Source organism: Oryctolagus cuniculus, chromosome 11, assembly GCF_964237555.1.
Source record: "Oryctolagus cuniculus chromosome 11, mOryCun1.1, whole genome shotgun sequence".
Lineage (NCBI taxonomy): Eukaryota > Metazoa > Chordata > Mammalia > Lagomorpha > Leporidae > Oryctolagus > Oryctolagus cuniculus.
This window is the reverse complement of record NC_091442.1, coordinates 56,406,397-56,428,873: the sequence shown is the minus strand read 5'-3', so window position 1 is coordinate 56,428,873 and position 22,477 is coordinate 56,406,397. Positions and strand designations below refer to the sequence as shown.

The 22,477-nt window shown below is 50.8% G+C and overlaps 2 protein-coding genes across 12 annotated transcripts in view; both read right to left on the bottom strand.

Annotated features, from left to right (window-relative positions):
* Positions 1-614: 614 nt before the first annotated feature.
* AMHR2 (anti-Mullerian hormone receptor type 2) lies at positions 615-8,679 on the bottom strand. Of its 4 annotated transcripts, none has more exons than XM_051844891.2 (11): positions 8,080-8,679; positions 7,597-7,779; positions 7,208-7,399; positions 6,855-6,935; positions 6,583-6,695; positions 6,232-6,462; positions 3,262-3,376; positions 2,963-3,135; positions 2,636-2,726; positions 2,335-2,471; positions 615-1,548 (listed from the first exon to the last, which is right to left on the bottom strand). In XM_051844891.2, exons 1-11 carry the CDS (start codon positions 8,126-8,128, stop codon positions 1,258-1,260), a joined length of 1,656 nt encoding a protein of 551 aa, XP_051700851.2. In that variant the 5' UTR covers positions 8,129-8,679; the 3' UTR covers positions 615-1,257.
* A 7,109-nt stretch (positions 8,680-15,788) lies between these two features.
* The window catches only part of SP1 (Sp1 transcription factor), a 40,433-nt gene continuing 33,744 nt past the window's right edge, over positions 15,789-22,477 (bottom strand). For all 8 annotated transcript variants that reach the window (XM_070052296.1, XM_070052295.1, XM_051845553.2 and 5 more), the window contains one exon: positions 15,789-21,204. In XM_070052296.1, the coding sequence (XP_069908397.1) occupies positions 20,891-21,204 (314 nt within the window). In that variant the 3' untranslated portion in view covers positions 15,789-20,890. The remainder of the gene's footprint in view (positions 21,205-22,477) is intronic.

Below are 22,477 nucleotides of genomic sequence, written 5' to 3'. Positions count from 1 at the left end.
AGGCACAGACACAGAAATGGAGGCTGAGCGCCTCAGCACGCCCAGGCCTGGCCTCCACATTCCCCCACTCCCATCACGCCCCCACACTTGTGTTGTCCAGATTACTTGGTTTTCCTGCAGTGCTACCCTTTCTGATTGGGCCAGGATCACCCCCTTCTGCACCCTGCACTCCTGCTAGGTCCAGACCCCCTCATGGTCCCGGGGCCGTGAACGCTTCCTGCTCAGGCCTCCCCTGGTGCTCCCAGGACACTGTACAGAACCCAGCAAGGTGGACTGCAGGTCTCTGGGCAGCTTCAGGGCAGTGACTTCACTGTGTTCAGCTCTCTTTCCCCAGCACCTAACATGAGCCTCATCCCACAGTTTAAATAAACGCTGACAAAGAAGGAAAAGAAGAGCTAAGGGAGGGTCCCAGGATCACCAGAAGGGAGGCAGTCCCAAGGGTGTGAGTTAGGAGAGTGGACTTTATTTCCTTCCTGTGCGCATCTGCCCACGGTCAGGGTCAGTGGACTGAGTGCCCACCAGAGGGTCAGTGGATTTGTCACGGGGTGGGGGAAGGCCACAGAAGCAAAGGCCACGGTTCTTCACGCAAGAAAGAATTCAGGCATGAGACAGAGTGCAGAGTGATAAGGTTTATTGGGGACAGGGCATCTGTCAAAACGGAGGGGACAGACAGAGAGCGCTCAGGGGAAGAGCAAGGTCACATGGTTGAATGAAGAGAATACACCTGGGCAGGCCAGGCGGGCGGCTAGGCAGAGAGGCAGAGGGCTGAGTGCGTGGTCAGTTTGGACTCCCTAGGTTTTTAAGGGAGTCTGTTTACCCACCTCCCTTTCTCCTCCAGGACAAAGAAGGGGGAGCCCTGGTGGAAGGGTTTGTTGAGTGAAAATTTGCAAATTCCTCCCCAGGTTTGCTGGCAAGGGGACTCTGTGAAGGTTTTATTGCCCTGTGTTATCAGATCAGGTAACCCCTTTGGTCCTGAGGAGAGAGAATTCTCCTGGGAGTTTGCCTTGAGGGAAGGGCTGGGACCACCTGGGAGGTTAGCAGGGTCTGGGCAGGACTCTGAAGTGCAAGATGCTGGGTTTCTGGGGCTTCTGCAATGGGTGCTGGTCTTCAGGCCTGTCTCACACACACACACATAGGCTCAATTTCCAGCTTCCTGCCTAACAGATTGGGGAGTGGGAAAACAGTGGAGAGGCAGAGCAGACAGGTATACCAGTGCCATGTTTACGTTTACAGGTGGATTACACACAAACTGCTTATTTACACGTCAGAACTGGCACAGGCAGCTCCGGGGTTCCTGGAGCAAAGGCCTTGCTGAACACCGAAGTGGCAGGCACCCGGCTGTGGGCTGCCGGGGAGGAGAGCAGGGGCAGGGGCAGGAGCAGGGGGCCAGTCTTCTGGGTGGCCGTGTGGACGGCCCTCTGGGCAGGGCTGGGCCTCCTGAGGATGAACCAGGGCCACCAGGCGCTGCTGGACACACTCGGCCGTCAGCCGCGCTTCCGGGTCTGCGTCCCAGCAGTCTTCCAGCAGCTCCCTGAGCCCGCCGGGGTCCTGGGGGAGCGAGCAGGAGGCAGGCTTGACCCCGGGAGCTTGAGTGGCTCCAAGGCTACAGGCATTTTCAGTGCCGCTGCTGTTTCTCCCTGGAGCCTCCCTCCTCTCCCTCTCGCCGAGACAGCTGCCTGAGAGCCTTCCAGAGGGTCCACTTTTCCTCCAAAAGAGCTAATTTGCATAGATAGCTCAACTTGCTAATAGCAAATCCACCCTCCTTCCCCTCCAGCAACCAGGGTCTTTTACAACCACTGTCTGGCTTCTGTCATCTAACCGGACAGACCAGGTAGCAGAGGGGCAGCCTGTTTAGGATGTTATCTGCAGGCCCTTTGCCCCTAGAACTGGCTTTTACTGCGTCCCCCTCGCAGCAGAAACAGATATACAGGCCAGAGCGAGGAGCAAACTTCACTGAATCCTGGGCTCCCGTGCGCTAGGAGAGTCAGCACCTTGGGGCAGACAGCCAGGGGAGGGGGCACCTTGGGACAGGAACAGAGGCAGGGAGAGCTTCCTGGAGGGGAGGATTGAGGAGCAGGGCTAACTGGTGGCAGTGAGGAGGGAGAGACTGCACAAGGCTGGGCGGGACAATGTCATGGGTCTCTGGTGCATGGAGCAGGCTGTGTTAGGGTAGAAGAGCAAGTTTGCCCAGTTCCAGCTGAATGCGAACTAGGAAGTGGGGCATATGGGAGGAGATAGGAGCAGATGAACTTGGCCCTGACAGGGGCGTCCTTGAAGCTCACGCCCAGCCCCCCCTGCTCCAGATCCCTAGGCCACCCGCCTGTGACCTCTTACTGTGGCAAAGCAGCACCAGGAGGATGGGATGTCAGGGCGCCTCCTCTCCTCTACTGCCAGGGCCCACAGCTCACAGGTGGTGGGGGCGCTGCCCAGTTCTGCTTCATAGGCCAGTTGGAAGGGTGGTGGTCTGCCGTCTGGGGGAAGGTGGCAGGGAGGGGGGTCAGTTTCCCTTCCGTGTAGAAAAGCCAGGGAGAAAAAGGTCATAGCTTTCTGAGAACAAGGTCAGGACGTGGTTGGCCCCTAAAATGGGTCAAAGGGGAACCAGGGGAGGGGTCCAACCCCCCCGCCCCATCCATACCAGGCCTCAAATCCGGGCAGCGGCTCAGGATCTCCCACAGGAGCAGGGCCAAGGAGTAGACGTCGGCTCGCCGGAGGGCAGTGCCCCAGTCCTGTAGGTCCAGAGACTTGTCCAAGAGCTCTGGCGCCATGTACCTCTGTGTGCCGGCCTGAAGAAGGCGGTGTGGAGGGCCAGGAATCACCTCTGCCGGGCCCCTCACTGCTGCACTGAACCTCCCCCGCACCCAGCTCCAGACTCAGCAAACATCCTGCACATTGTAAATCCTGCTGCTCTATCCCAAAGACTCCATCCGGCACCCTGGGCCTCACCCTTACCCAGGGCACTCACCTCCATGATGGCCGCTGGGCCTCGGGGCTGCGGAGGGGCCCAGGCACGGGGCTGAGCGAAACCAGGGAGCACCAAGGCCAGGCCCAGGTCTCCAATGGCACATGACCCATCTTCCCGGATGAGCACATTCTGGCTGCTCAGATCTCGGTGGGCAATACCAGGCTTGTACTGGCCTGTGAGGAAACCCGAGGTTCAAGGTCACAGATCTCTTTCTCTTGTAACCCAGTGGGTCTCCTCCAAGCTAAGGAAGCATCGGAAACCTAACAGTGTGGCTGCTTCCCTGCTCCCAGCTCACCTACCATCCTGCCAGCGCTCCTCATGGAGAAATGCCAGGCCCTGGGCTAAAGACAGAGCCATCCTCAGGGAACTTCCCCAGTCACTGGTGTGCTGGCTCAGGTACTGGCACAGGGAGCCCTGGGGTGGAGGGGGAGGAAGCAGAGGGCAGGATGGGACACACACAGCTCCATCCTAGAGAACAGACATCAGTTCACTCCACCACCACCCCCCCTTGCATCTCCCCAGCAGACACCGGGACACATCCAGACCAAGACACAGGCAGCGGAGGGGGAGTGAGAGTGAGCCTCAGACTAATGTGACAAGCAGCAAGTGTGGGTCAGGTGTTCCGAGCATTCCCTGTGGCTTAGGTGGGTGCTCCTAGGGCCTCCACGTGACGGATGAGATTTACAGAGAGTGAAACTGACTTCTCTGAGGTCTGTTAGTGAGAACGTGGACCTTGAATTCAAGCTGACTCACGCATCGCTCACTGTCCACCACCACCCTACCCTGACTCAGAGGACAAAGACGGAAACAGAGGAGGCTGGATGAGCTGTGCAAGGGCATTGCTCGTGACCCGGCTGGCCTGAGGCAGCCAGAGCCCATGGGAAGGGTGAGAGAAGAGCAAATTGCAATAGCAGGGAGAGAGTTCCTCATTCCACGAACGGCAAACACTTCCTGCGTCCAGCAGTTTGCTCAGACACTGGGATGCCCAGGGTCCGGTGAGAGATAACAGTCCCATAAAGTATAGAGTGTGCAATAAACCCCAGGATAGGAACCCGCACTCAGTGTCAAGGGCATAGAATAAGAATGACTAACACTGCAGGGTGGGGTGGGGGACAGAGAGAGAAGCTTAAACAAACAATGCTTTTTGGGCTGGGCCAGTAGCCATGAGGTCGAAGAGAGGGGGCTTTCCAGAATTTAAGATTCCAGGGGTGGAGGAGCTGATCGAGGGCAGCATGTGGGCACCGAAACTTAAACCGGAAAGGCGGGGCTACAGTGGAAATGTGGGAAGAAACAGGCAGCCCAGACGGAGCGGTAAACAGGAGAGAAGTAGCACAGATAAGAGGGGAGCCCTCTGGTCACCCGGATACCAGGCAAACACTCTCCTTTCCTGGGCCCGGGTGGATCATAACTCCTACTTTATAGCGCATTTGTGGAGGTTAAGTTTGAAAGCACGCCTCGGAGCCAGCAGGTTAAGCTGCCCCCTGCGATGCCAGCATCCCATATCAGAGCGCCAGTTGGAATCCCGGTTGCTCCACTCCGCTCCAGCTCCCTGCCGATGTGCCTGGGAAAACAGCAGATGACCCAGAAGCTCCTGGCTCCTGGCTTTGGCCTGACCACCCAGCCCTAGCCACTGTGGCCATTTAGGGGGTGATTTAGCAGATGGAAGACCTCTTTCTCTCTGTCTCTCCCTCCGTGTCACTCTGCCTTTCAAATAAATAAAATAAATCCTCAAAAAATGTGTTGAAACTTCCTATGCAATGCATAGTGCAAAGTAGATGGGGAAAAGGCATGGACTCCAGGAAGAGCTTCAGACCTTGAGCTGGTCTTCCGCCTTTGCTGCTCTGGATCTCCCCCTCGTATTTTCTCTTACAGGATCATGGCCCTCTCTTTTAGCACTTAGAACACACAACATTCCTCTCTTATTTTTCTTCACTCGATCCATTTCTACCTCTGCTTCCAACTAGAAAATCTGTAAAGGCAGTGACTGTTCTTCTTGGTATCGAGTGCTCGCCCTATAGTTTGTAAGTATTTGTTGTTGAGTGAAGACATGAGCAAATTTGGAGGGCAATGCTTGGAGGCATTTCTGCCTTTTTTTTTTTATTTAAAGATTTGTTTTATTTGTTTGAAAACAGAGTTACAGAGAGAGGTAGAGACAGAGAGAGAGAGAGAGGTCTTCCATTCACTGGTTCACTCCCCAAACGGCCGCAACAGCTGGAGCTTGAGTGGATCTGAAGCCAGGAGCCAGGAGCCTTCCCCGGGTCTCCCACATGGGCGAAGGGGTCCAAAGACTTGCGCCATCCTCCACCGCTTTCCCAGGTGCACCAGCAATGAGCTGGATCGGAAGTGGAGCAGCCGGGACTACAACTGGCATTCATATGGGATGCTGGTGCTGTACTCAGTGCTGGCCACAGCATTATTTATTTTGTATTTATTTGAAAGCCAGAGGAACACACAGAGAGATTTTTCCATCAGCTTGATTCACTTTCCTCCAAATACCCACAACAGCCAGGGTTGGCCCAGGCCGAAGACAGGAGCCAGGAACGCCATCCAGGTCTCCTACATGGGTAACAGGGACCCAAAGTACTTGAGTCATCAGTATCTCCCAGGGTGCACATTCGCAGGAAGCTGGAATCAGAAGTGGAGCTGGACTCAAACCCAGACATTCTGACAAGGGATGCAGGCGTTCCAAGGGCTGCCTTGGAGGTATTTCTTTAACAATGATTTTCTTCTTTAAAGTTGGGAATGTTTTAATTTCTGCCTTGCTGTATCTAATATATGGACTAAAAATATTAACATGTATAATTTGTGTAATAAAAAAGAAAAATCACCTTTAGCGTTTTAGAGAAAATATGAAGCAAAAGATGAAGTGTGGCTAGGGTCTAGCTTCCGTGCAACCCCTAACCCCGTATAAACACACAGGCGGGGCCAGCACTGTGGGCGTAGCCGGAAAAGCCGCTGCCTGCAGTGCCAGCATACTATATGGGCGCCAGTTCTAGTCCCGGCTGCTCCACTTCCCATCCAGCTCTCTGCTATGCCTGAGAAAGCAGTGGAGGATGGCCCAAGTCCATGGGCCCCTGCACCCATGTGGAGACCTGGAAGAAGCTCCTGGCTCCAGATCAGCCCAGCTCCAGCCGTTGCAGCCATTTGGGGAGTGAAGCAGCAGATGGGAAGACCTCTCTCTCTGCCTCTCCTCTCTGTGTGTGTAATTCTGACTTTCAAAAAACTAACCAAAACAAAAAACACATAGGCACACATTCCTTGGTGCTTACCTTGGGGTGCAGTTCCAGTACCAGCAGGGGCCCAGAGGGCAGGGGGCCGGGTCCCCCCTGGCCAGCAGCGATAAATCGGACAACGTGGTTGTGCTGCAGGCCCGGCAGCTCATACAAGGCTCTCTCAGCTCGGAACTGGGCCACGGCCCTCCGGGGGAAGACCTTGATGGCCACCAGCTCCCCTTGCAGCTGCCCAGCCCACACTGCCGCGTGACCTCCTTCCCGGATGACCTGGTGGGGAACCTGTGCTGGGTGTGGACCTCTGAGCTAGAACCAGGGCCAGGCTTCCTCCCCAGCACGACCTCCAGGAGGACCCAGAAGAACCCAGCCCTGCCTCCCTCCCTGGGGCACCTGGGAGAAGCACAGCTGGGGCAGCTCCGGCAGCTCCTCACTGCAGTCCCTGCCTGAGTCTGGCTCTGGCTCTGGCCCACTCTGCACCCTGTAGGCCTTTCGCTGGAGCAGAGCTGGGGCAGAGAAGAGCCGTGGGGTCAAGGGTACACGGGCACAGAGACCGGGAAGGGGCTTTTGTGGGGCGGGAGTTTTGGTGAGAGGTCAGGGGTCGGGGTGAGAGGTGCCTGGAGAGGGATTGGAACTTTGGGGCGGGGGGTGGGGCAGAGCAGTACCCACGACAATACCGCCCAGCAGCAGCAGCAGCAGCAGCAGGACCAGCCCCAGCAGCGCCAGTGCCATCCAGGGGGACTCACCTGCACATGAAGGCAAGAACCAGCCTGCAAGCCCTGCCCCAAACCCTGCGGTTGGCTCTTCTTCCCCTCCTCACCGAGCTTGCTTCTCAACCCACCCCCACCTTGGTCGCCAGCCCCCTTATCTCCCGTCACCAGGGCAACCAACTTCCCAAGGCCAGGAGGAGGAAAGCTTGGGGCAGGGAGGTAGGGTGAGAACTGGCCCTGTTTCTGCCTCTCATGCTAACCTAGGCCCCAACCCCCACGGGGTTCCAGTACCCCTGGGTTGTAGCTACCTGGGGCAGCCTGGGGACCCTGGGGGCCAGGAGTCCCAGGGCCCCCCAGAGGAGGCAGATGGCTGTAGTTGGCATTGCAGAAGTCAGCACCACAGGAGCAGGTGAAGAGAGTGGAGCCAGAGCTGGCGCGGGCTCGGGGGCTCGGGTCACAGCTAAGGGACTCACAGCCTGGCTCGTCACTGTCTCGGCATCCTGACGGGTTGGGATTCGGGGAAGAGGAGAGAGAGAAGGAGTGGGGGAGAGAACACAGCGGGGTCTGGGATAAATCCCTTCTCTATCAAAGGCGTCCCTTCCCACTCACGTGGGCTTTTCTTTCCCTCCACACATTCCATTTCCCCCTTCCTCCTCAGCGCCGCCCGCCCCCACCCTAGCTATCACCTGCCATTCACCTTGCATCTCCACCTGTGCCTGGTCTCGGGTTAGGTTCCAGATCCCAAAGCAGCAGCGGCTGTAGAGGCAGCGGATAACCCTGGGGGGCCCTGGTCCTGCATCTAGCAGCTCCCCCAGTGTCTTTGTGCTTCCCCGCACTCCAGGGGCCTCAAAGAACACACAGGTCCTCCTGTTTGGGGGTGCTGAGGCCCAGGATGGGGAAAGGAGAGGATTCAAAACGGGAGTGAATGCTGGGGCAAAAACAGTAGCCAAAAGGATAGACAAAGCATACATATATAAATATATTTTCATAGCCCAGGGTCACTAGAGTGAAGCCACAGGAGGACATGGGGTCAGCCGAGCCTGGAACCTGAACCCCGCCATCGGGACACATGGGTCTACCCTTCACCCTCACTCATCCAGCCCTGTCGCCCTCTCCTCACGGTGCCCCCTCCCCGCATGGGGTGATGGGAAATACCCTGCCCCTCTCTGTGGGCACTTACCCTGCACAGCCGCAGGAAGCAGTGCCCAAAGCCCCAGAGTGCCCAGCATCCTGCCGCAGGGTGGCAGCCGCTGCAGGAGAGCACCAGCCAGCGCGGCCAGCGCTCCCTTTACATACAGGGCACTGTGGGGCTTCAGGTCCCTCAGTCCCCAACTCCGCCCCCTCCGTCCTATCCCAGTCTCCCGGGAGAAGGCTGCTGTGGGGGAGAGGGTGGGTGGGGGGAGAGCAGAGGAAGAAAGGGAGGAGCGGGAACCAATCTCATATCCTCCTCGCTTCAGCCACCTCCTCTTTCCTCTGCATGGTGGGAGGAAGGGGCCGTGGAGGCCCGGCTGAGAGCCTGGCGATGCCTGACTTCAATCCGCTGCCTTTGGCTGACCCTGAGAGGGTGCTGGGCCCTGTTGGCCACTTCTCAGGCTTAGAAAAACCAAAGCCATGTCAAGACCTTAGAACCATGCATTCAGGGGTAACATCTGAAGGTCTCTGGGCAGAGAGCAGCTTCACAGCCCAGAGTTCTAGTCTTCCAAACTCAGGAATTAGAAAGGATATAAAATTCCCCAGAGTTAAAAATCACATCATTATTGAAAGGTTAACTTTTTCTTTTCTTTCTTTTTTTTTTTTTTACTGGGCACACACCATGTGCTAGGGTGCAGCTACGTCTATTCCTTGATAATCATCTCACTTCTCCTGCACAGGTAGTTAGGAAAAGTGAGTTTAGGTAGGCTGTCCAAGGTCAAGTCGGATCTGAACCTAGGTAAATCTGACTCTGAAGTCCAGGCTTTGTTCTTTGTAATACACCATGCTTCCTGAAAAAAACATGTAAAATTCAGCAGTAAAAGAGATATTTTCACTTAATATTTGGATCGTTGAGAAAATATGCACCATTACCTGCCTGCGGGCCACTAACTAGAAAGGGAGGGTACAGTTCACCCCGTCACCACCAGAGGTCAGCAGACATGGGAGAAACTCCAGGCTGCGCTGGGGGCAGATGGATGCCCACAATACACCTCCCGGGAGGAATCAGATGCAGTGACCAGAACATGTGAAGGGAGGACACGGGGTGTGAAGAGAGGACACATGGTGTGCACGGAGAAGGCCTGTGGCTTCGGCTGCAACGGACACAGGAGTCTAGCCCCAGCAGACTCTTGCCCAAAGTGAGAAACTAGTGAACCGGAAATTATTTCCACACCTGTGAGCAGCTGGCTCCCAAGCGAATGGGGGTGGGGGAAAAGCAGTATTTCCCCAGCTTTCTGTCCCCCTGGTGGCGGCCCAGAACCCCTTCCTCAGAGTGACCTCGCTGAGGCCAGCGATGAGAATAGACGCTTTCAATTCAAGGGCCTTTCTCCTCCTGGGTTGCTGCTTGCAAAGAGGAGAACAAATGCTCCAATGGGTGTAAAACTGCCACTGCAGGGATGGCCAGGGCTGGAGGGGGCTGCCCGCCCTTCCCCGCGCCCTTCCAGGGGCCTATGGGGCCCTGCTGGTGAGGAGGAATGTCCAGCCGTCTGTGGGCTCCCAGATCAGATCAGTCTGGGAAGGAGGGTGGTAACCGGTGGGTGGAGTTGAAGGTCAAATAGCTTCTTTGTCTGGAGTGTCTCAGACAACTCCTTCAGGGAGGGAGCAGGCCAAGAAAGGCAGCTTCTACGCTGAAAACCCTCTTCAAAGGCAGAAAAACCATGCCTAGAGATGTTGAGAGCAGGGGTGAGGATGTGGGTGCTGGGTAGGAAGGGCCTGGAGGAGGCTTCCAGCCCCGGAGGAAAGGCTTCCTGGATTGCACATTCACAGCCAACCTCATCAGGGACTCGGGATTCAAGGCAGTGGTGATCCCGCTGTATGGGACTAGAGGGAGTTGTTTATTCATTCAATTCAGCAAATAATTAGATCCCACTCTTAAAAAAAAAAAGGTATTTCATTAGGTCCTGAGCCTGCAAAAGATGGAAGTGTGATTCCAGCCCTCTAGAAACTTAGTCTAGAAAAGCAGGTGCATATACACATTAGCAAGCAAGCATAAAATTTAGTATATTAGGCGTATCAACAAGGAGCCGTCCAAGCAGAAAGATGAAATCAGCTGATTCAGCCTAAGGCACAGAAAATAGGGGAGGGGAGTGCCCAGAGAGGGCTTCAGAGGAGGGTATTTCCATCACCCCAGAAAGGAGCACGAGCGTGGCACGGAGATATAAACACAAAGCAGACTGTGCTGCAGGTGAGGGAAGTGAGAATAAAGCGGTATGAGACTGGGGCCACACCAGACTGGAGAGGTTTTCCAATCCCGCAGCCAGGAGCTTAGCCTTTTTGTAAAAAGCAAAGGATTTTAGGCAGGGGCCTGGCAGCAACACGACAGTGGCTGAATGGGGCTCAGGGAGATCAGTAGGGAGACCGAGGCCGTGGGGTGGACACTGCGGCACAGTGGGTTAAGCTGCCACTTGGGACTCCCACACTGATGTGCCTGGATTCGAGTTCTGCCTCTGATTCTGATCCAGCTTCCTGCTAACGTGCATCCTGGGAGGCAGCTGATGATGGTCAAGTACCTGGGTGTCTATCACCCACGTGAGAGACCTGGGTGAAGTTCCCGGTTCCTGGCTTTAGCCTGGCCCAGCCCTGGCTATTGTCGGCATTTTGGGGAAGCAGATCAAAGCGCCCTTCTCTCTTTCCAATTTCTGTTGCTCTGCCTCCCAAATAACTAACGCTTCAGAGACAGCACTAAAGGCCGACTGAGGTTTCAAGTGTGAGTGTTCAAGGGCTAGGTGATACTGTTAAGTGAGACATGGATCAGAAAAGACTGTCCTTCTAACACGTGCAGGACGTCCAGATGAAAATGTCCAGCAGGTATCCAGGACAAGACAAAAGCTGGGACTCAAGGTTTGGGAGCTGTCATCATTTAGGTAAGAGTGGACAGGACTTAAGGGGGAGAAGGAACAAGGAACGGAACATTGCCGCAGAGAGGCCTAGGGGACCAGCTACTCAAAGATGACTGGGGCTGGCAACTGGGTTGCTGATGTTAATTTTTAGAAAAAAGTCTTAGCCGGCGCCATGGCTCAATAGGCTAATCCTCCGCCTTGTGGCGCCGGCACACTGGGTTCTAGTCCCGGTCGGGGTGCCGGATTCTGTCCCAGTTGCCCCTCTTCCAGGCTAGCTCTCTGCTAAGGCCCGGGAGTGCAGTGGAGGATGGCCCAAGTGCTTGGGCCCTGCACCCCATGGGAGACCAGGAAAAGCACCTGGCTCCTGCCATCAGATCAGCGCAATGCGCCGGCCACGGCGGCCATTGGAGGGTGAACCAATGGCAAAGGAAGAGCTTTCTCTCTGTCTCTCTCTCACTGTCCACTCTGCCTGTCAAAAAATTAAAAAAAAAAAAAAAGTCTTGGTAAATAATGGGTGCCAAACAGGGGCCTAAGGAGTGCATCCTGGAAGAAAAAAAAAATGAACATAAACTACTGTAGGAACTTTGGAAATGAAAGGAACTAGATCAGAAGCTCGAGGTTTTTTCAAAATGGGGGAAGGAAGAGGGGACTCAAACAGGCTGCCAGGCTAACCAAAGGGAACCAAAGGAGGGACTAAGGATAAAAGAGGAAAATATAAAAAAGAAGGAAAAAAAAGTCAAAAGAAACACGATTAAGAGCACACGTAGCGGGTCTGGCTTACCAAATGGTGAAAAAAGAACAAAATAGAAGGAGTCTTCGAATCATCCATGGAAATACAAGTTACGGAAAAACTATTCACTGATCTCAAATTTTGTTTGGCACCAAAATAAACATTTTGGAAAAACTTTTTTTTAAAGAGGGAGGTGGGGCTGAGAGAAGCTCCCATCCAATCTGCTGGTTCCTTCCCTAAATGCCTGCCCTGCTGCTGCTGGGACTGCGCAGAAGCCAGGAGCCAGAAAGCAATCGGGGCTCCCACGTGGGCGGCAGGAGTCCACTTATTTGAGGGATCACTGTCGTCTGTGTCCCCACTGGAAGCTGGGGTCAAGAGTGGAGCTGGGGAGCATTTTTTTAAAAATTAATTTGAAAGGGTTAGAGAGAGTCTTCCATCTATTGGTTCACTCCCCAAATGGCTCCAATGGTCGGAGACAGAATCTTCTTTCAGGTCTCAACGAGGGTGCAGGGGCCCAAATGCTTGGGCCATCTTCTACTGCTTTCCCAGGCCATAGCACAGAGCTGGATCCGAAGTGGAGCAGCCAGGACTAGAACTGGCACCTAAATGGGATGTCGGCACTGCAGGCAGGGGCTTTAATCTACTGCACCACACCACCAGCCCCAAACCCGTGCATTCTGATATGAGATGTGGGCATCCTAACCCGGAATCCAAAACTCATCTTTTAATTCCATTTTCCCATAAACATTTTGAAGTTCCCTGTCTAGTGTTTGTATTGTGAGAAGAGGAAAGTTTGAAAACACACTTCCATTTTATCCATGAACTAAGAGACAAGTCATCTGCTGAAAATGAGGTCAGGATTGGAAAACTAGCAATTAATGGAATCTGTCTTAACTTCCACACTATGAAGTATTAAAATTTTTTTTTCAAAGATTTATTTTATTTTACATGCAGAGTTACAGAGAAAGACAGAGAGAGGTCTTCCATCTGCTAGTTCACTCCCCAAATAGTCACAATGGCCGGAGCTGGGCTGATCTAAAGCTAGGAATCAGAAGCTTCTTCAGGGTCTCCCATGTGGGTGCAGGGGCCCAAGCACCTGGGCCATCTTCCATTGCTTTCCTCGGCCATCAGCAGAGCTGGTCAGGAAAAGGAGCAGCTGAGATCTGAAGCGGCACCCACAAGGGATGCTGGCGTCGCAGGCAGAGGCTTAACCTACCATGCACAGTGCCAGCCTCCCAGCCATGAAGTCCTGGTGGCAGGGCCTGTTGTATGTAACTTTCTATCCTCGGCTCAAGTTCACATCCCATACACAGAAAAGGCTCAATAATCGTGCCATTTATGTTTACTGAATAAATGGCACAATTAGGGGCTCATTTAAGGCTGCAAAAATCACACACACACACACACCCATGTGAAAATGTTATTTTGTTATGGCTATCTAAGGAAATCAACTAGTTGAATTTACCCAGTGCTGAGTATTGACAAAGCAGACACAGGGAATGGAATGAGCAAAACAATTGAGAACGCTGGTACCCATGGTATTAACAGTTGACTGAAGATTTCTAGGCTGGGTAGGAAAATGAAATCAGAGCCTGATGGACAACTGCGAAGCCTGTCAGAATAACTTCAATTTCAGAAGGGACCGCTATCCAGATTTAATGTTAGCTACAGGCTAGTATTAACCAAACACAGAGTATGTCTGATCCTGTATCTAAATCCCATTCTCCAATAAAACAAAGCTCCTTAAGGAAATGGCTGACCCTTGGTCTGGGGCAGGGGAAATACAAGATGAACCTAAAGTGTTTTATGTTATCAGAAAGACAGCGTTAAAAACAAAACCAAACCCTAAAGATGGTGAGTGGGGCAGGCGCTGTGGCTCAATAGGCTAATCCTCTGCCTTGCGGTGCCGGCACACTGGGTTCTAGTCCCGGTCAGGGCACAAGATTCTGTCCTGGTTGCCCCTCTTCCAGGCCAGCTCTCTGCTGTGGCCAGGGAGTGCAGTGGAGGATGGCCCAAGTGCTTGGGCCCTGCACCCCATGGGAGACCAGGAGAAGCACCTGGCTCCTGCCTTTGGATCAGCACGGTGCGCCGGCTGCGGCGGCCATTGGAGGGTGAACCAACGGCAAAAGGAAGAAGACCTTTCTCTCTGTCCACTCTGCCTGGCAAAAAAAAAAAAAAAAAAAAAGATGGTGAGTGGGATGCATGGCGAAGGCTCCGGAGTAGAACCGTGGTGTGTATGAAGCAGGATGATAAGGTCCCTCAGGGTGGGGTGGGGGACAAATCTTGTTTGGTGGATGAGGAGGCATATTTTTCATTACACAGTATTTTAAGAGAGTAATCTGGGGGCTGGTGATGTGGCGCAGCAGGTACAGCCACCGCCTGTGATGTGGGCATCCCATATAGGCACCCATTTGTGAACCGGCTGTTCCATTTCCAACCCAGCTCCCTGCCAATGGCCGCAGAAGAGCAGATGGCTCAAGTGTTCAGGCCCCTGACACCTATGTGGGAGACTTGGATGAAGTGCCTGGTTTGGCTAGCCTCAGCCCTGGCAGTTCCAGCCATTCGGGAAGTGAACCAGCAGATTTAAGGCCTTTGTTTCTCCCTCACTCTCTGTAATTTTCAAATAAATAAATAAACCTTTAAAAAAACCCAAGTGGCAAAACTAAAAAAGGAAGCCCAGGGGCTGGCACTGTGGCATAGTGGGTAAAGCAGCCGCCTGCGATGCCAGCTCCTATGGGTGCTGGTTCAAATCCTGGCTGCTCCACTTCCCATCCAGCTTCCTGCTAATATATCTAGGAAAGCAGCTTGGGCCCCTGTACCCACACTAGACCCAGAAGTTCCTGGCTCCTGGTTTTGGCCTGGCACAAATGGCCCTGGCTGTTGTGGCCATTTGGGGAGTGAACCAGCAGATGGAAGCTCTCTCCTACCTTTCAAATAAATATCCTAAAAAAGTGTAGGGGAGGGCCTGCTCGCATTTTGCCTAGTAAAGATTAAAGATACCCTCATCCCATCCTGGAATGCCTGTGTTCTATGAGGCTCTGGTTCCTGACTCCAGCTTCCTGCTTGTGCAGTGCAGACCTTTGGAGGGAGCAGGTGATGGCTTCAAGCAATTGGGTTCTTGTCACCCACATGGGAAACCTGGACTGAATTCTCGGCTCCCAGCTTCAGTCCAGCCCACACTCTGTGGGCCTTTGGGGAGTGAACCAGCAGATGGGAGTTCTTTCCATGGTTCGCAAACAAGAAAAATAAAAGAATATTAGCAGATAAAAGATATATAGGAGCCAACCTGGAGGAGCTCCCAAAGGCCAACACTGGGACAACGTGAGCAACTGAATAAAAGTAGCAGTGACTGATTGCAACCCATGTAGGAACTATACATGAATACATATCTAAATCCTAACTTCAGAGCTAGAAACCTGACACATGCCAATTTAACAAACTCATGAAGATGATCATGGGAAAGGTTAAGTGGATGCCACTTACTCTCTAACAGGATGTGATAAGGGCACTTCATCTCTATGGTATTCCAAAAAATCCATAAAGTAAGTTTCACAGTCAGCAAAAACACCAGACAACCCCAGACTGGGAGATATTCAATAGGATACTTGTTCAATATTCCCGAAGACTGCGAAGGCCATGAAAAACAAGGAAAGAATGACAAACTGTCCAGAGGAGACTGGGAAGGCACGGTAAATCAGAGTGAGCAGACCCCAGACAGAAACAGGGAATCAAAGGAAAAACTGGGGACACCCAGAGTCTGCAGTTCAACTAATATAACGTGCCCGTGTTAGCTTCTACTTTTTTTGGTCATTGTAAAACAGCAGTAATGTCAACAAGGGAGAAAACTGGGTGAGGACTATATAGAAACTCTATCATTGCAACTTCTCTACACTCAAAATTATTCCAGAATCAGCAGCTTAAAAAAAAAAAGTTGGAGCTGCCTCTCTTCCTCTCGTTGGTCCGTATCTCTATGAAGTTGTGGTGCACTGATCTGATTGTGAAACTGGTACCTGGAAGTTAAGTATACGATGACTGCACATGTATGGGAAAACACCAGTACAGTTGGAAACCTTTGTTCAGTTTAGAATGCTACCCATTCCCAACCCCCCTCAATACACCAGAGACAGCTTTTTATTAAAAAAAACTTTTTAATTGGTTTACAAAGGAGCTACAGACTACATTGAAACTAATCTTTGTACAAAAGGCCAAAAAAAAAAAAAAAAAAAAAAAAAAGCGCCCCCAAAACACCCAGAGACAAAAGGTAGGGGGGAGAGACAAGAAAGGAAGAGACAAGAGGAGCAGGAAGAAACTGAAAGGTCAAAGATTAGCATCGTACACACCCGAGGGTGAAGGGGGAAAGAGCAGGATGGGAGCATTTAAACGCATTTACCCACACAGCCCTGGTGACAACTGGATGGGAACCGATAACACAGTGTGAGATTATCAGGAAAAGGCAACAGTGGTATGGAGACTGGTTATTGCCAGTGTTAAGAGAAAAATTAACTTGTTTTAGGCACCAGAGATTGGAGCACTACCCCTCGCCCCCAGAGGATGTCAGACCTGGGAAGAGGGAGCAGGCCCTGGGGCAGCTGCCATTGGTGTGTGTAGGAGGGATCTCCTCAGGTCAATCTCAGCACATTCTCCTCAAAGTCTTTGTGTCCTAAACTCTAGAAAAGGGTTCCAGGATGTCAGTGGGGAACAGGGATGATCAAAAATATGAAGACCCGCCTTTGTCCACACTGTTCAAGAGCAGTTACTGGGGAAGTGGAGGGCTGGCGAGACAAAGCCCATTCCCCTGCGGAGAAGGCACAGTGTAATTCCTGAAGGCGAAATATAGGAAAACACACAGCCCAGGGGAGCTATCAACAAAGTCTTCACTGCCTGCAGCAGCGGCCTAACCTCATCTGAAACCCCACCCTCCTTACTGAGCTGGGACTTGGGGGAGATGAGAGACTAATTACCACACTTCTACTCCCTTAGCAAAAACAAAGAAGGCTGGGGCTCTTTCATATGGAAGAAGGGCAAAGTAGGATGAAATTCTCCTTTTTTTACATAGGAGGTTGTGGAAGGTGTCTTTTGGGACCTGAGGAGGTCAGAGTAGAGAAGATTTAGGGGAGAAATGAAGCAATGCACTCCCTCTTTTTTTCTTTTCCCAATCTTCAATCTAAGGCAAGTGAGCCAAATCTGAAGAGGGAAAAGAAACGTAAGCCTATGGCTGCTTAATGTCTTCCGGGGGGCTGGTGTTTCGGGAAGGCAGACAGAAAAGAAACAGGTCAACCTCAAAGCTGGTCTGCTCATCCTCCCAGAGGAGGTCTGCACCCCCAGAGTAGAGCCAAGAGAGGCACTAGAGAGAGAACACAGTCTCCCAAACAAAAGCAATAACCTGCCCCTATCTTATCAGCAGTTTTCAAAAGCAAGGTTTTCCGGGGCTGGAGCAGTGCCATCTCCTCCTCCCTCTCCCCCAAGCTACCGCTGCCACCTTTCATCCTTGCATGGAAGTTACTGGTTCCCTTCTAAGTGAAGATCAAACTCTGAGATTCCACATTTCTCCTCCCAACCCCCGGAGGCTACCCAGCTTCAGCCAGAGGAAGAGGAGCTAGGCAAAGGGACCTCCACTTGAGTTAGCAAAACTGTCTTCTCTTCCTTGGTACCTGATCTCCAAAATTATTCTGATCTGATCCCAAGGTTCAAAAGGCATCAGGGTACTTAAAATTGAAGGAAAACTCTACGCAAGTAGCACCAGGGCTCCCCCAAAGCATAACAGGGGCCTGATTAGCACCCCCAGAAGAACCCCTTAAAAAGTATATAAATTTATTGCGTTCTAGCAAAGATCTGCAGCTTCCAGTATTCACACAATGTGAAGATATTAACAATACAAAATATACTCTGACAGTCAAACACCTGCAGTTCATAGTGCTTTCTCAGATTTGTTAAAAAAATACGCTTACTTCCCTATATAGGATATACAAAAGCAAAAAATATATATATGTATATAGTAGAAATAAATCAGCCATAGTAATTTACAGCTTTTGTCTCCAACCCTCCCCCAATCATAATCTTTACCCCACACTCAGTCTACACTTTCTGGGATCAAGGGTTCTATTTATCCTAAAACCGAGCTGAGAAATTTCCATTAAACTGCATTCTGAACAGCACCCACAGACAGAGTGCAGGCCAGGAGCCCTGAAGGGCGATGCTGTGGGTAAAAAGTGAGAAAGTCAAAGGGTGAGCGAATCAATGCGACTGGGAGCCCCGAAAGGGCAAGGGGGTGAGTGCTTTCACAGCACCCCTCTTCTGGGCACCCCCCGCCTCGGAAGGCTTGGTCATTGAAGAAATTAATTTAAAAAAAAAAAACTCATAAAAAAACTTCAGAATCAACATACATGTCAGTTAATTTCTGCTGGCTGGAAAGCTCTGGGAAAGGGGCTTTTCAGTAAGGAGCTCCTGCTCACAGAACGCAGCCTCCCAACTTGCGATGGAGGAGACCGAGTGACTCACAGCTGCTGGAAGACAAGGGGCCCAAACAAGAGACCCAGGTCAGGAGCTTGCTTGGTAGTAAGGTAAACAGAGCAAGTGGAAAGAAGTGGCTATCAGTTCACTCGTGGTAATGCTAATGAAGGGGGCTGAGGGTAAACCAGCAGCTTTTCATTCAAGAGAGAGAGAGATCATCAAATAACCTCAATGCTTGCAGTCTCCTGCATTGTTAACCTAGTTTGTAGCTAACAATTTCATACTGGAGAAGGTTCCATCCCTTGAAATGCTCTAGCAAAACACTGCTCACTCCAGTTGATCCTGCCCCTTTCCTCCAAAATATGCCAAAGCACATGATTACAGACATAAAATAACAGGTCTGAGTTCTGCCTTTCAGTGGGGATAAAGAGTGTGAAAGTGGCTGGGCATGGATGGCTTTTACTTCAGCACTAACAGAATCTGCACTGGGTCAAGTTCCTTGCAACAGTTCCTGAGTGGTATAAGAAGTCTGCAGAGAAAGGAGTGAACTAGTATATAGAGTATTAACAGTTATTATATTTCAGGTTAAACAACATAAACTTACCCAAAATCTAATCTGGGTGAATTTTATATAAAATATATAGTAAAATCATAGCATCATCTTTTGTAGCCAAGATAAAAAAGACGTAAGAAAAGGACAAAACTCTGCTATAGCTCTGGATGTTGGTTTCACTTTCAAACACAAAAATAGTTCCTTCTTTAAAAAGTGCAGAATATCCCCCGTTCATAATTGTAAATGATTTAGCAAAAGCAGAGAAATTACCTCAGGAACATACCCAGGTTTTAAGGTAGATTTCTAGGTAATGGGCCTGAAAGGCATTTTGATCTGAATTTGATTTATTTTCCAACAATTTCAAATATAATTTCTCATCTGTATGTAGATATATACAGGAACACACACACACTCACACACAGTCATCCACAAACACTGCACTTTCTATCAGATCAGGGTTATTTTTTATTGCAGGTCTCTTTTCATATTGGCTAACAATAAACCTATCCCCAACCTAACAGTTTACACACATACACACAGCCATTTCCACACTTCCTCACAGTGAAAAGCTCTCTAACAAGATACCAGAAGGTCAAGAGAGACAATGCTTTTTAATGGCTGGGCCTTGAGGACAACTCTGGTTGCATTTAAATCTCAGTGCCAAACGCACTAAGAGTTCCCTGCCGCTATAATTTTTGGATCAGTCTCTTCTGGAATCAGGCCACGGAGAAAGTAGGATGGTTTCTCCCAATCTCTCCTATAAACCAGTGGTAAGACAAGATTTCTTTTTGTTCTGGGCTATCATTCCCATGATCGCATGCTTCTTTTTCCCCTAGGAACCACCCAAGTACATACAAGGAAGAGTCTGGGGAAAAGATCCTAAGAACAACTGTCTTGCCACTAGGACATGCTCTGGAGTTCTGCAGAATGGAAACCTGGAACACATTCATTGGCTGATGCTTCTTAACAACAGAATGGAAAAGAAACTAATGGGGGGTGTTCAGGAGGAAGCATGTTTCCTTTCAGGATCTGAACTCAGAGCTCCACACATCAAGGCTTAGTGTTACCCTGGAAGACAATGGTGCCCAAGTCCAAATACTCCACTAACTTCTGAATCTGACTCCTATGAGTCACTTCCTCTTCTGAACACATCTTTTTCTTACTGAAGGCTTCTACCTATCATCTGACCACTTTTTAAAGTTTAAGCAAACTGATTTCAGATCATCACCTTCAAAGCATCTCTTGTGTAGTTCCACAGAAAGGCTTCCGATTCTTCAGGTTTACAGCAGCTAGTGAGGGGAGATGCGTTTGACTCTCCGGCACCAAGAAGGTGCCTGCGTCAGTAGTACTTTGAGCACTCCCGCCACAGCTACCTCAAGCATCAGCCTGAGTTCTAAGGTTTTCCATTCTGCTGCTGGGACTAATGTCTTGAAAAGATGGACAGAAGTGCCTCACCTAGGGATCACTATCAAACACAAAGTGTGAAGTGACCAGGAGAGAGAGGGGCAGACAGAAAGGGCGGAGTCAGGAAAGGAGTGCAAGAAGCTGATCCCAAATAAAAATACAAAATTAAGAAAGGAAAAACATTATGTTTGTATAATTAAACTAAAAGCTGAAGATATGAACGCTTAATCTGGTGGGTAGCCAAGACAACATCCACAGAAAAGCTTGATGTGTCACAACAAGGCTCAGCCATAGGAAAATAAGGCAATATAAAAAAAATGACCAAGGTATTTTGGTCACAGAATGGTCTCCTTCCTCCTCCCAGCCAACCCCTGTGAATGCATCTCTATATATCTTTTTATATATAATATATATATAATATAGAATCTTTTTTGTTAAAAAGTATTTCAATGATCATATATATTTATCAAGGCATGATGGCTTTAGGAAAGGGGGGATCCATCATGAGACAGCTGAGAAGGGAAACGCAGGAAGGAGAGGCTGGGGTCAGAAGTGTAAAAAGAAACCAGGGTCAAACACTCATCAAAGGGTGGCATCAGCAGAATGTTCACTAATGTCTCCCGCCTTCAGAAAGGCACTGATGACACACAAGTGGGTGCCGGGACCCCATCGCTTCTCTCGTTTGCCTTCCCCAACTCTTCCACCACCATGCATTTTAATGCCTCATGGCTTCACTCTCCCACATGTCTCTTGGACCCATGCTACCTTGTATCCCAGGGTTGACAGGTATGGCCCATGTGTCTCTGGCCCCGGGTGCCTGATCTCAGAAGCCATTGCCACTGATATTAATGGACTGCAGATCCGCAACCTGCATGACGTTGATGCCACTGTTGGCAAGACGAGCAATGCCCTCTGGACAGATGGCCTCCATGGCTACCATATTGGTGGTAATAAGGGCTGACGGGGTAGCAGTGCCGCTGCCTTCCGAACCTGCCCCACTGTCCAGGGGCAAAGTGCCCACGCTCAGGGCAACACCTGGGCCTGCCTTCTTATTCTGGTGAGTCTTGATATGCTTTGACAGGTGGTCACTCCTCATGAAGCGCTTAGGACACTCAGGACAGGCAAATTTCTTTTCACCTAGGTAAAGAAGAGAAAGAAGATAAGAAACTAGGGGCTGGCAAACTGGGTAAAGCCACTGCCTGCAAAGCTGACATCCCATACTGGCATTGGTTTGAGTTCTGGTTGTTCTACTTCTGGTTCAGCTCCCTGCCAATGTGCTTTGGAAAGCAGCAGACAACGGCCGAAGTTCCTGGGCTCCTGCACCCACATTAGAGAAGTAGAAGCTCCTGGCTTCCATCTGGCCTGCCCCAGCCATTGTGGCCATTTGCGGAGTGAATGCATGAAATATCTCTCTCTCTCACTTCCCTGTAACTCTTTTATTTTTTTTTAAAGATTTATTTATTTATTTGAAAGTCAGAGTTACACAGAAAGAGAAGGAGAGGCAGAGAGAGAGAGAGAGGTTTTCCTTCTGTTGGTTCATCCCAGAAATGGCCGCAATGGCCAGAGCTGCGCTGATCCGAAGCCAGGAGGTTTTTCTGAGTCTCCCATGTGAGTGCAGGAGTCCAACCACTTGGGCCATCTTCTACTGCTTTCGGCAGTGCCGGCCCCCACTATAACTCTTTCAAAAAGAAATCTTTTAAAAAAATAAAAGAAAGAAGAAAAAGAAACTAATAATAAGGGGGCCGGTGTTATGGCATAGCGGGTTAAGCTAACACCTGTAATGCCTGCAGCCCATATGGGCGTCAGTTCCAGTCCCAAATGCTCCACTTCAGATCCAGCTCCCTGCTAATGCTCCTGGGAAAAGCAAAAGAAGATGGCCCAAGGGACTGGCCCCCCGCCACCCATGTGAGAGACCTAGATGAAGCTCATGGTATCAGCATGGCCCAGCCCTAGCTGTTGCAGTCATCTGAGGGGTGAATGGTGGATGGACAATCTCTGACTTTCAAATAAATAAATATATCTTTAAGGAAAAAAAAAAAAAAAGAGAGCGAGAGAAACTGCTAATTCACTGCCTTCAAACAGTATTAGGCAGAAAAAGACCGGAATTCTTTCCAATTTTTGGAGAAGAACCATAGGTAAAAGGCTGGGAGGCAACACAGAGACTAAAAATAATGAGATCAATCCTCCTCTTTCAAAATCCCACTTGAGGGGCCAGCATTGTGGCATAGGGAGTTGGGTTGCCCCTTTGCAGCACCAACATCCCATGGGCACCAGTTTGACTCCTAGCTGCTCTAATTCTGATCCAGTTCCCTACTAGTGTGCATGGGAAAGCAGCAGAAGATGGCCCAAGCTCCCAGGTAGGAGACCAGGAAGAAGTTCCTGGCTCCTGGCTTTGGCTTGGCCCAGTCCT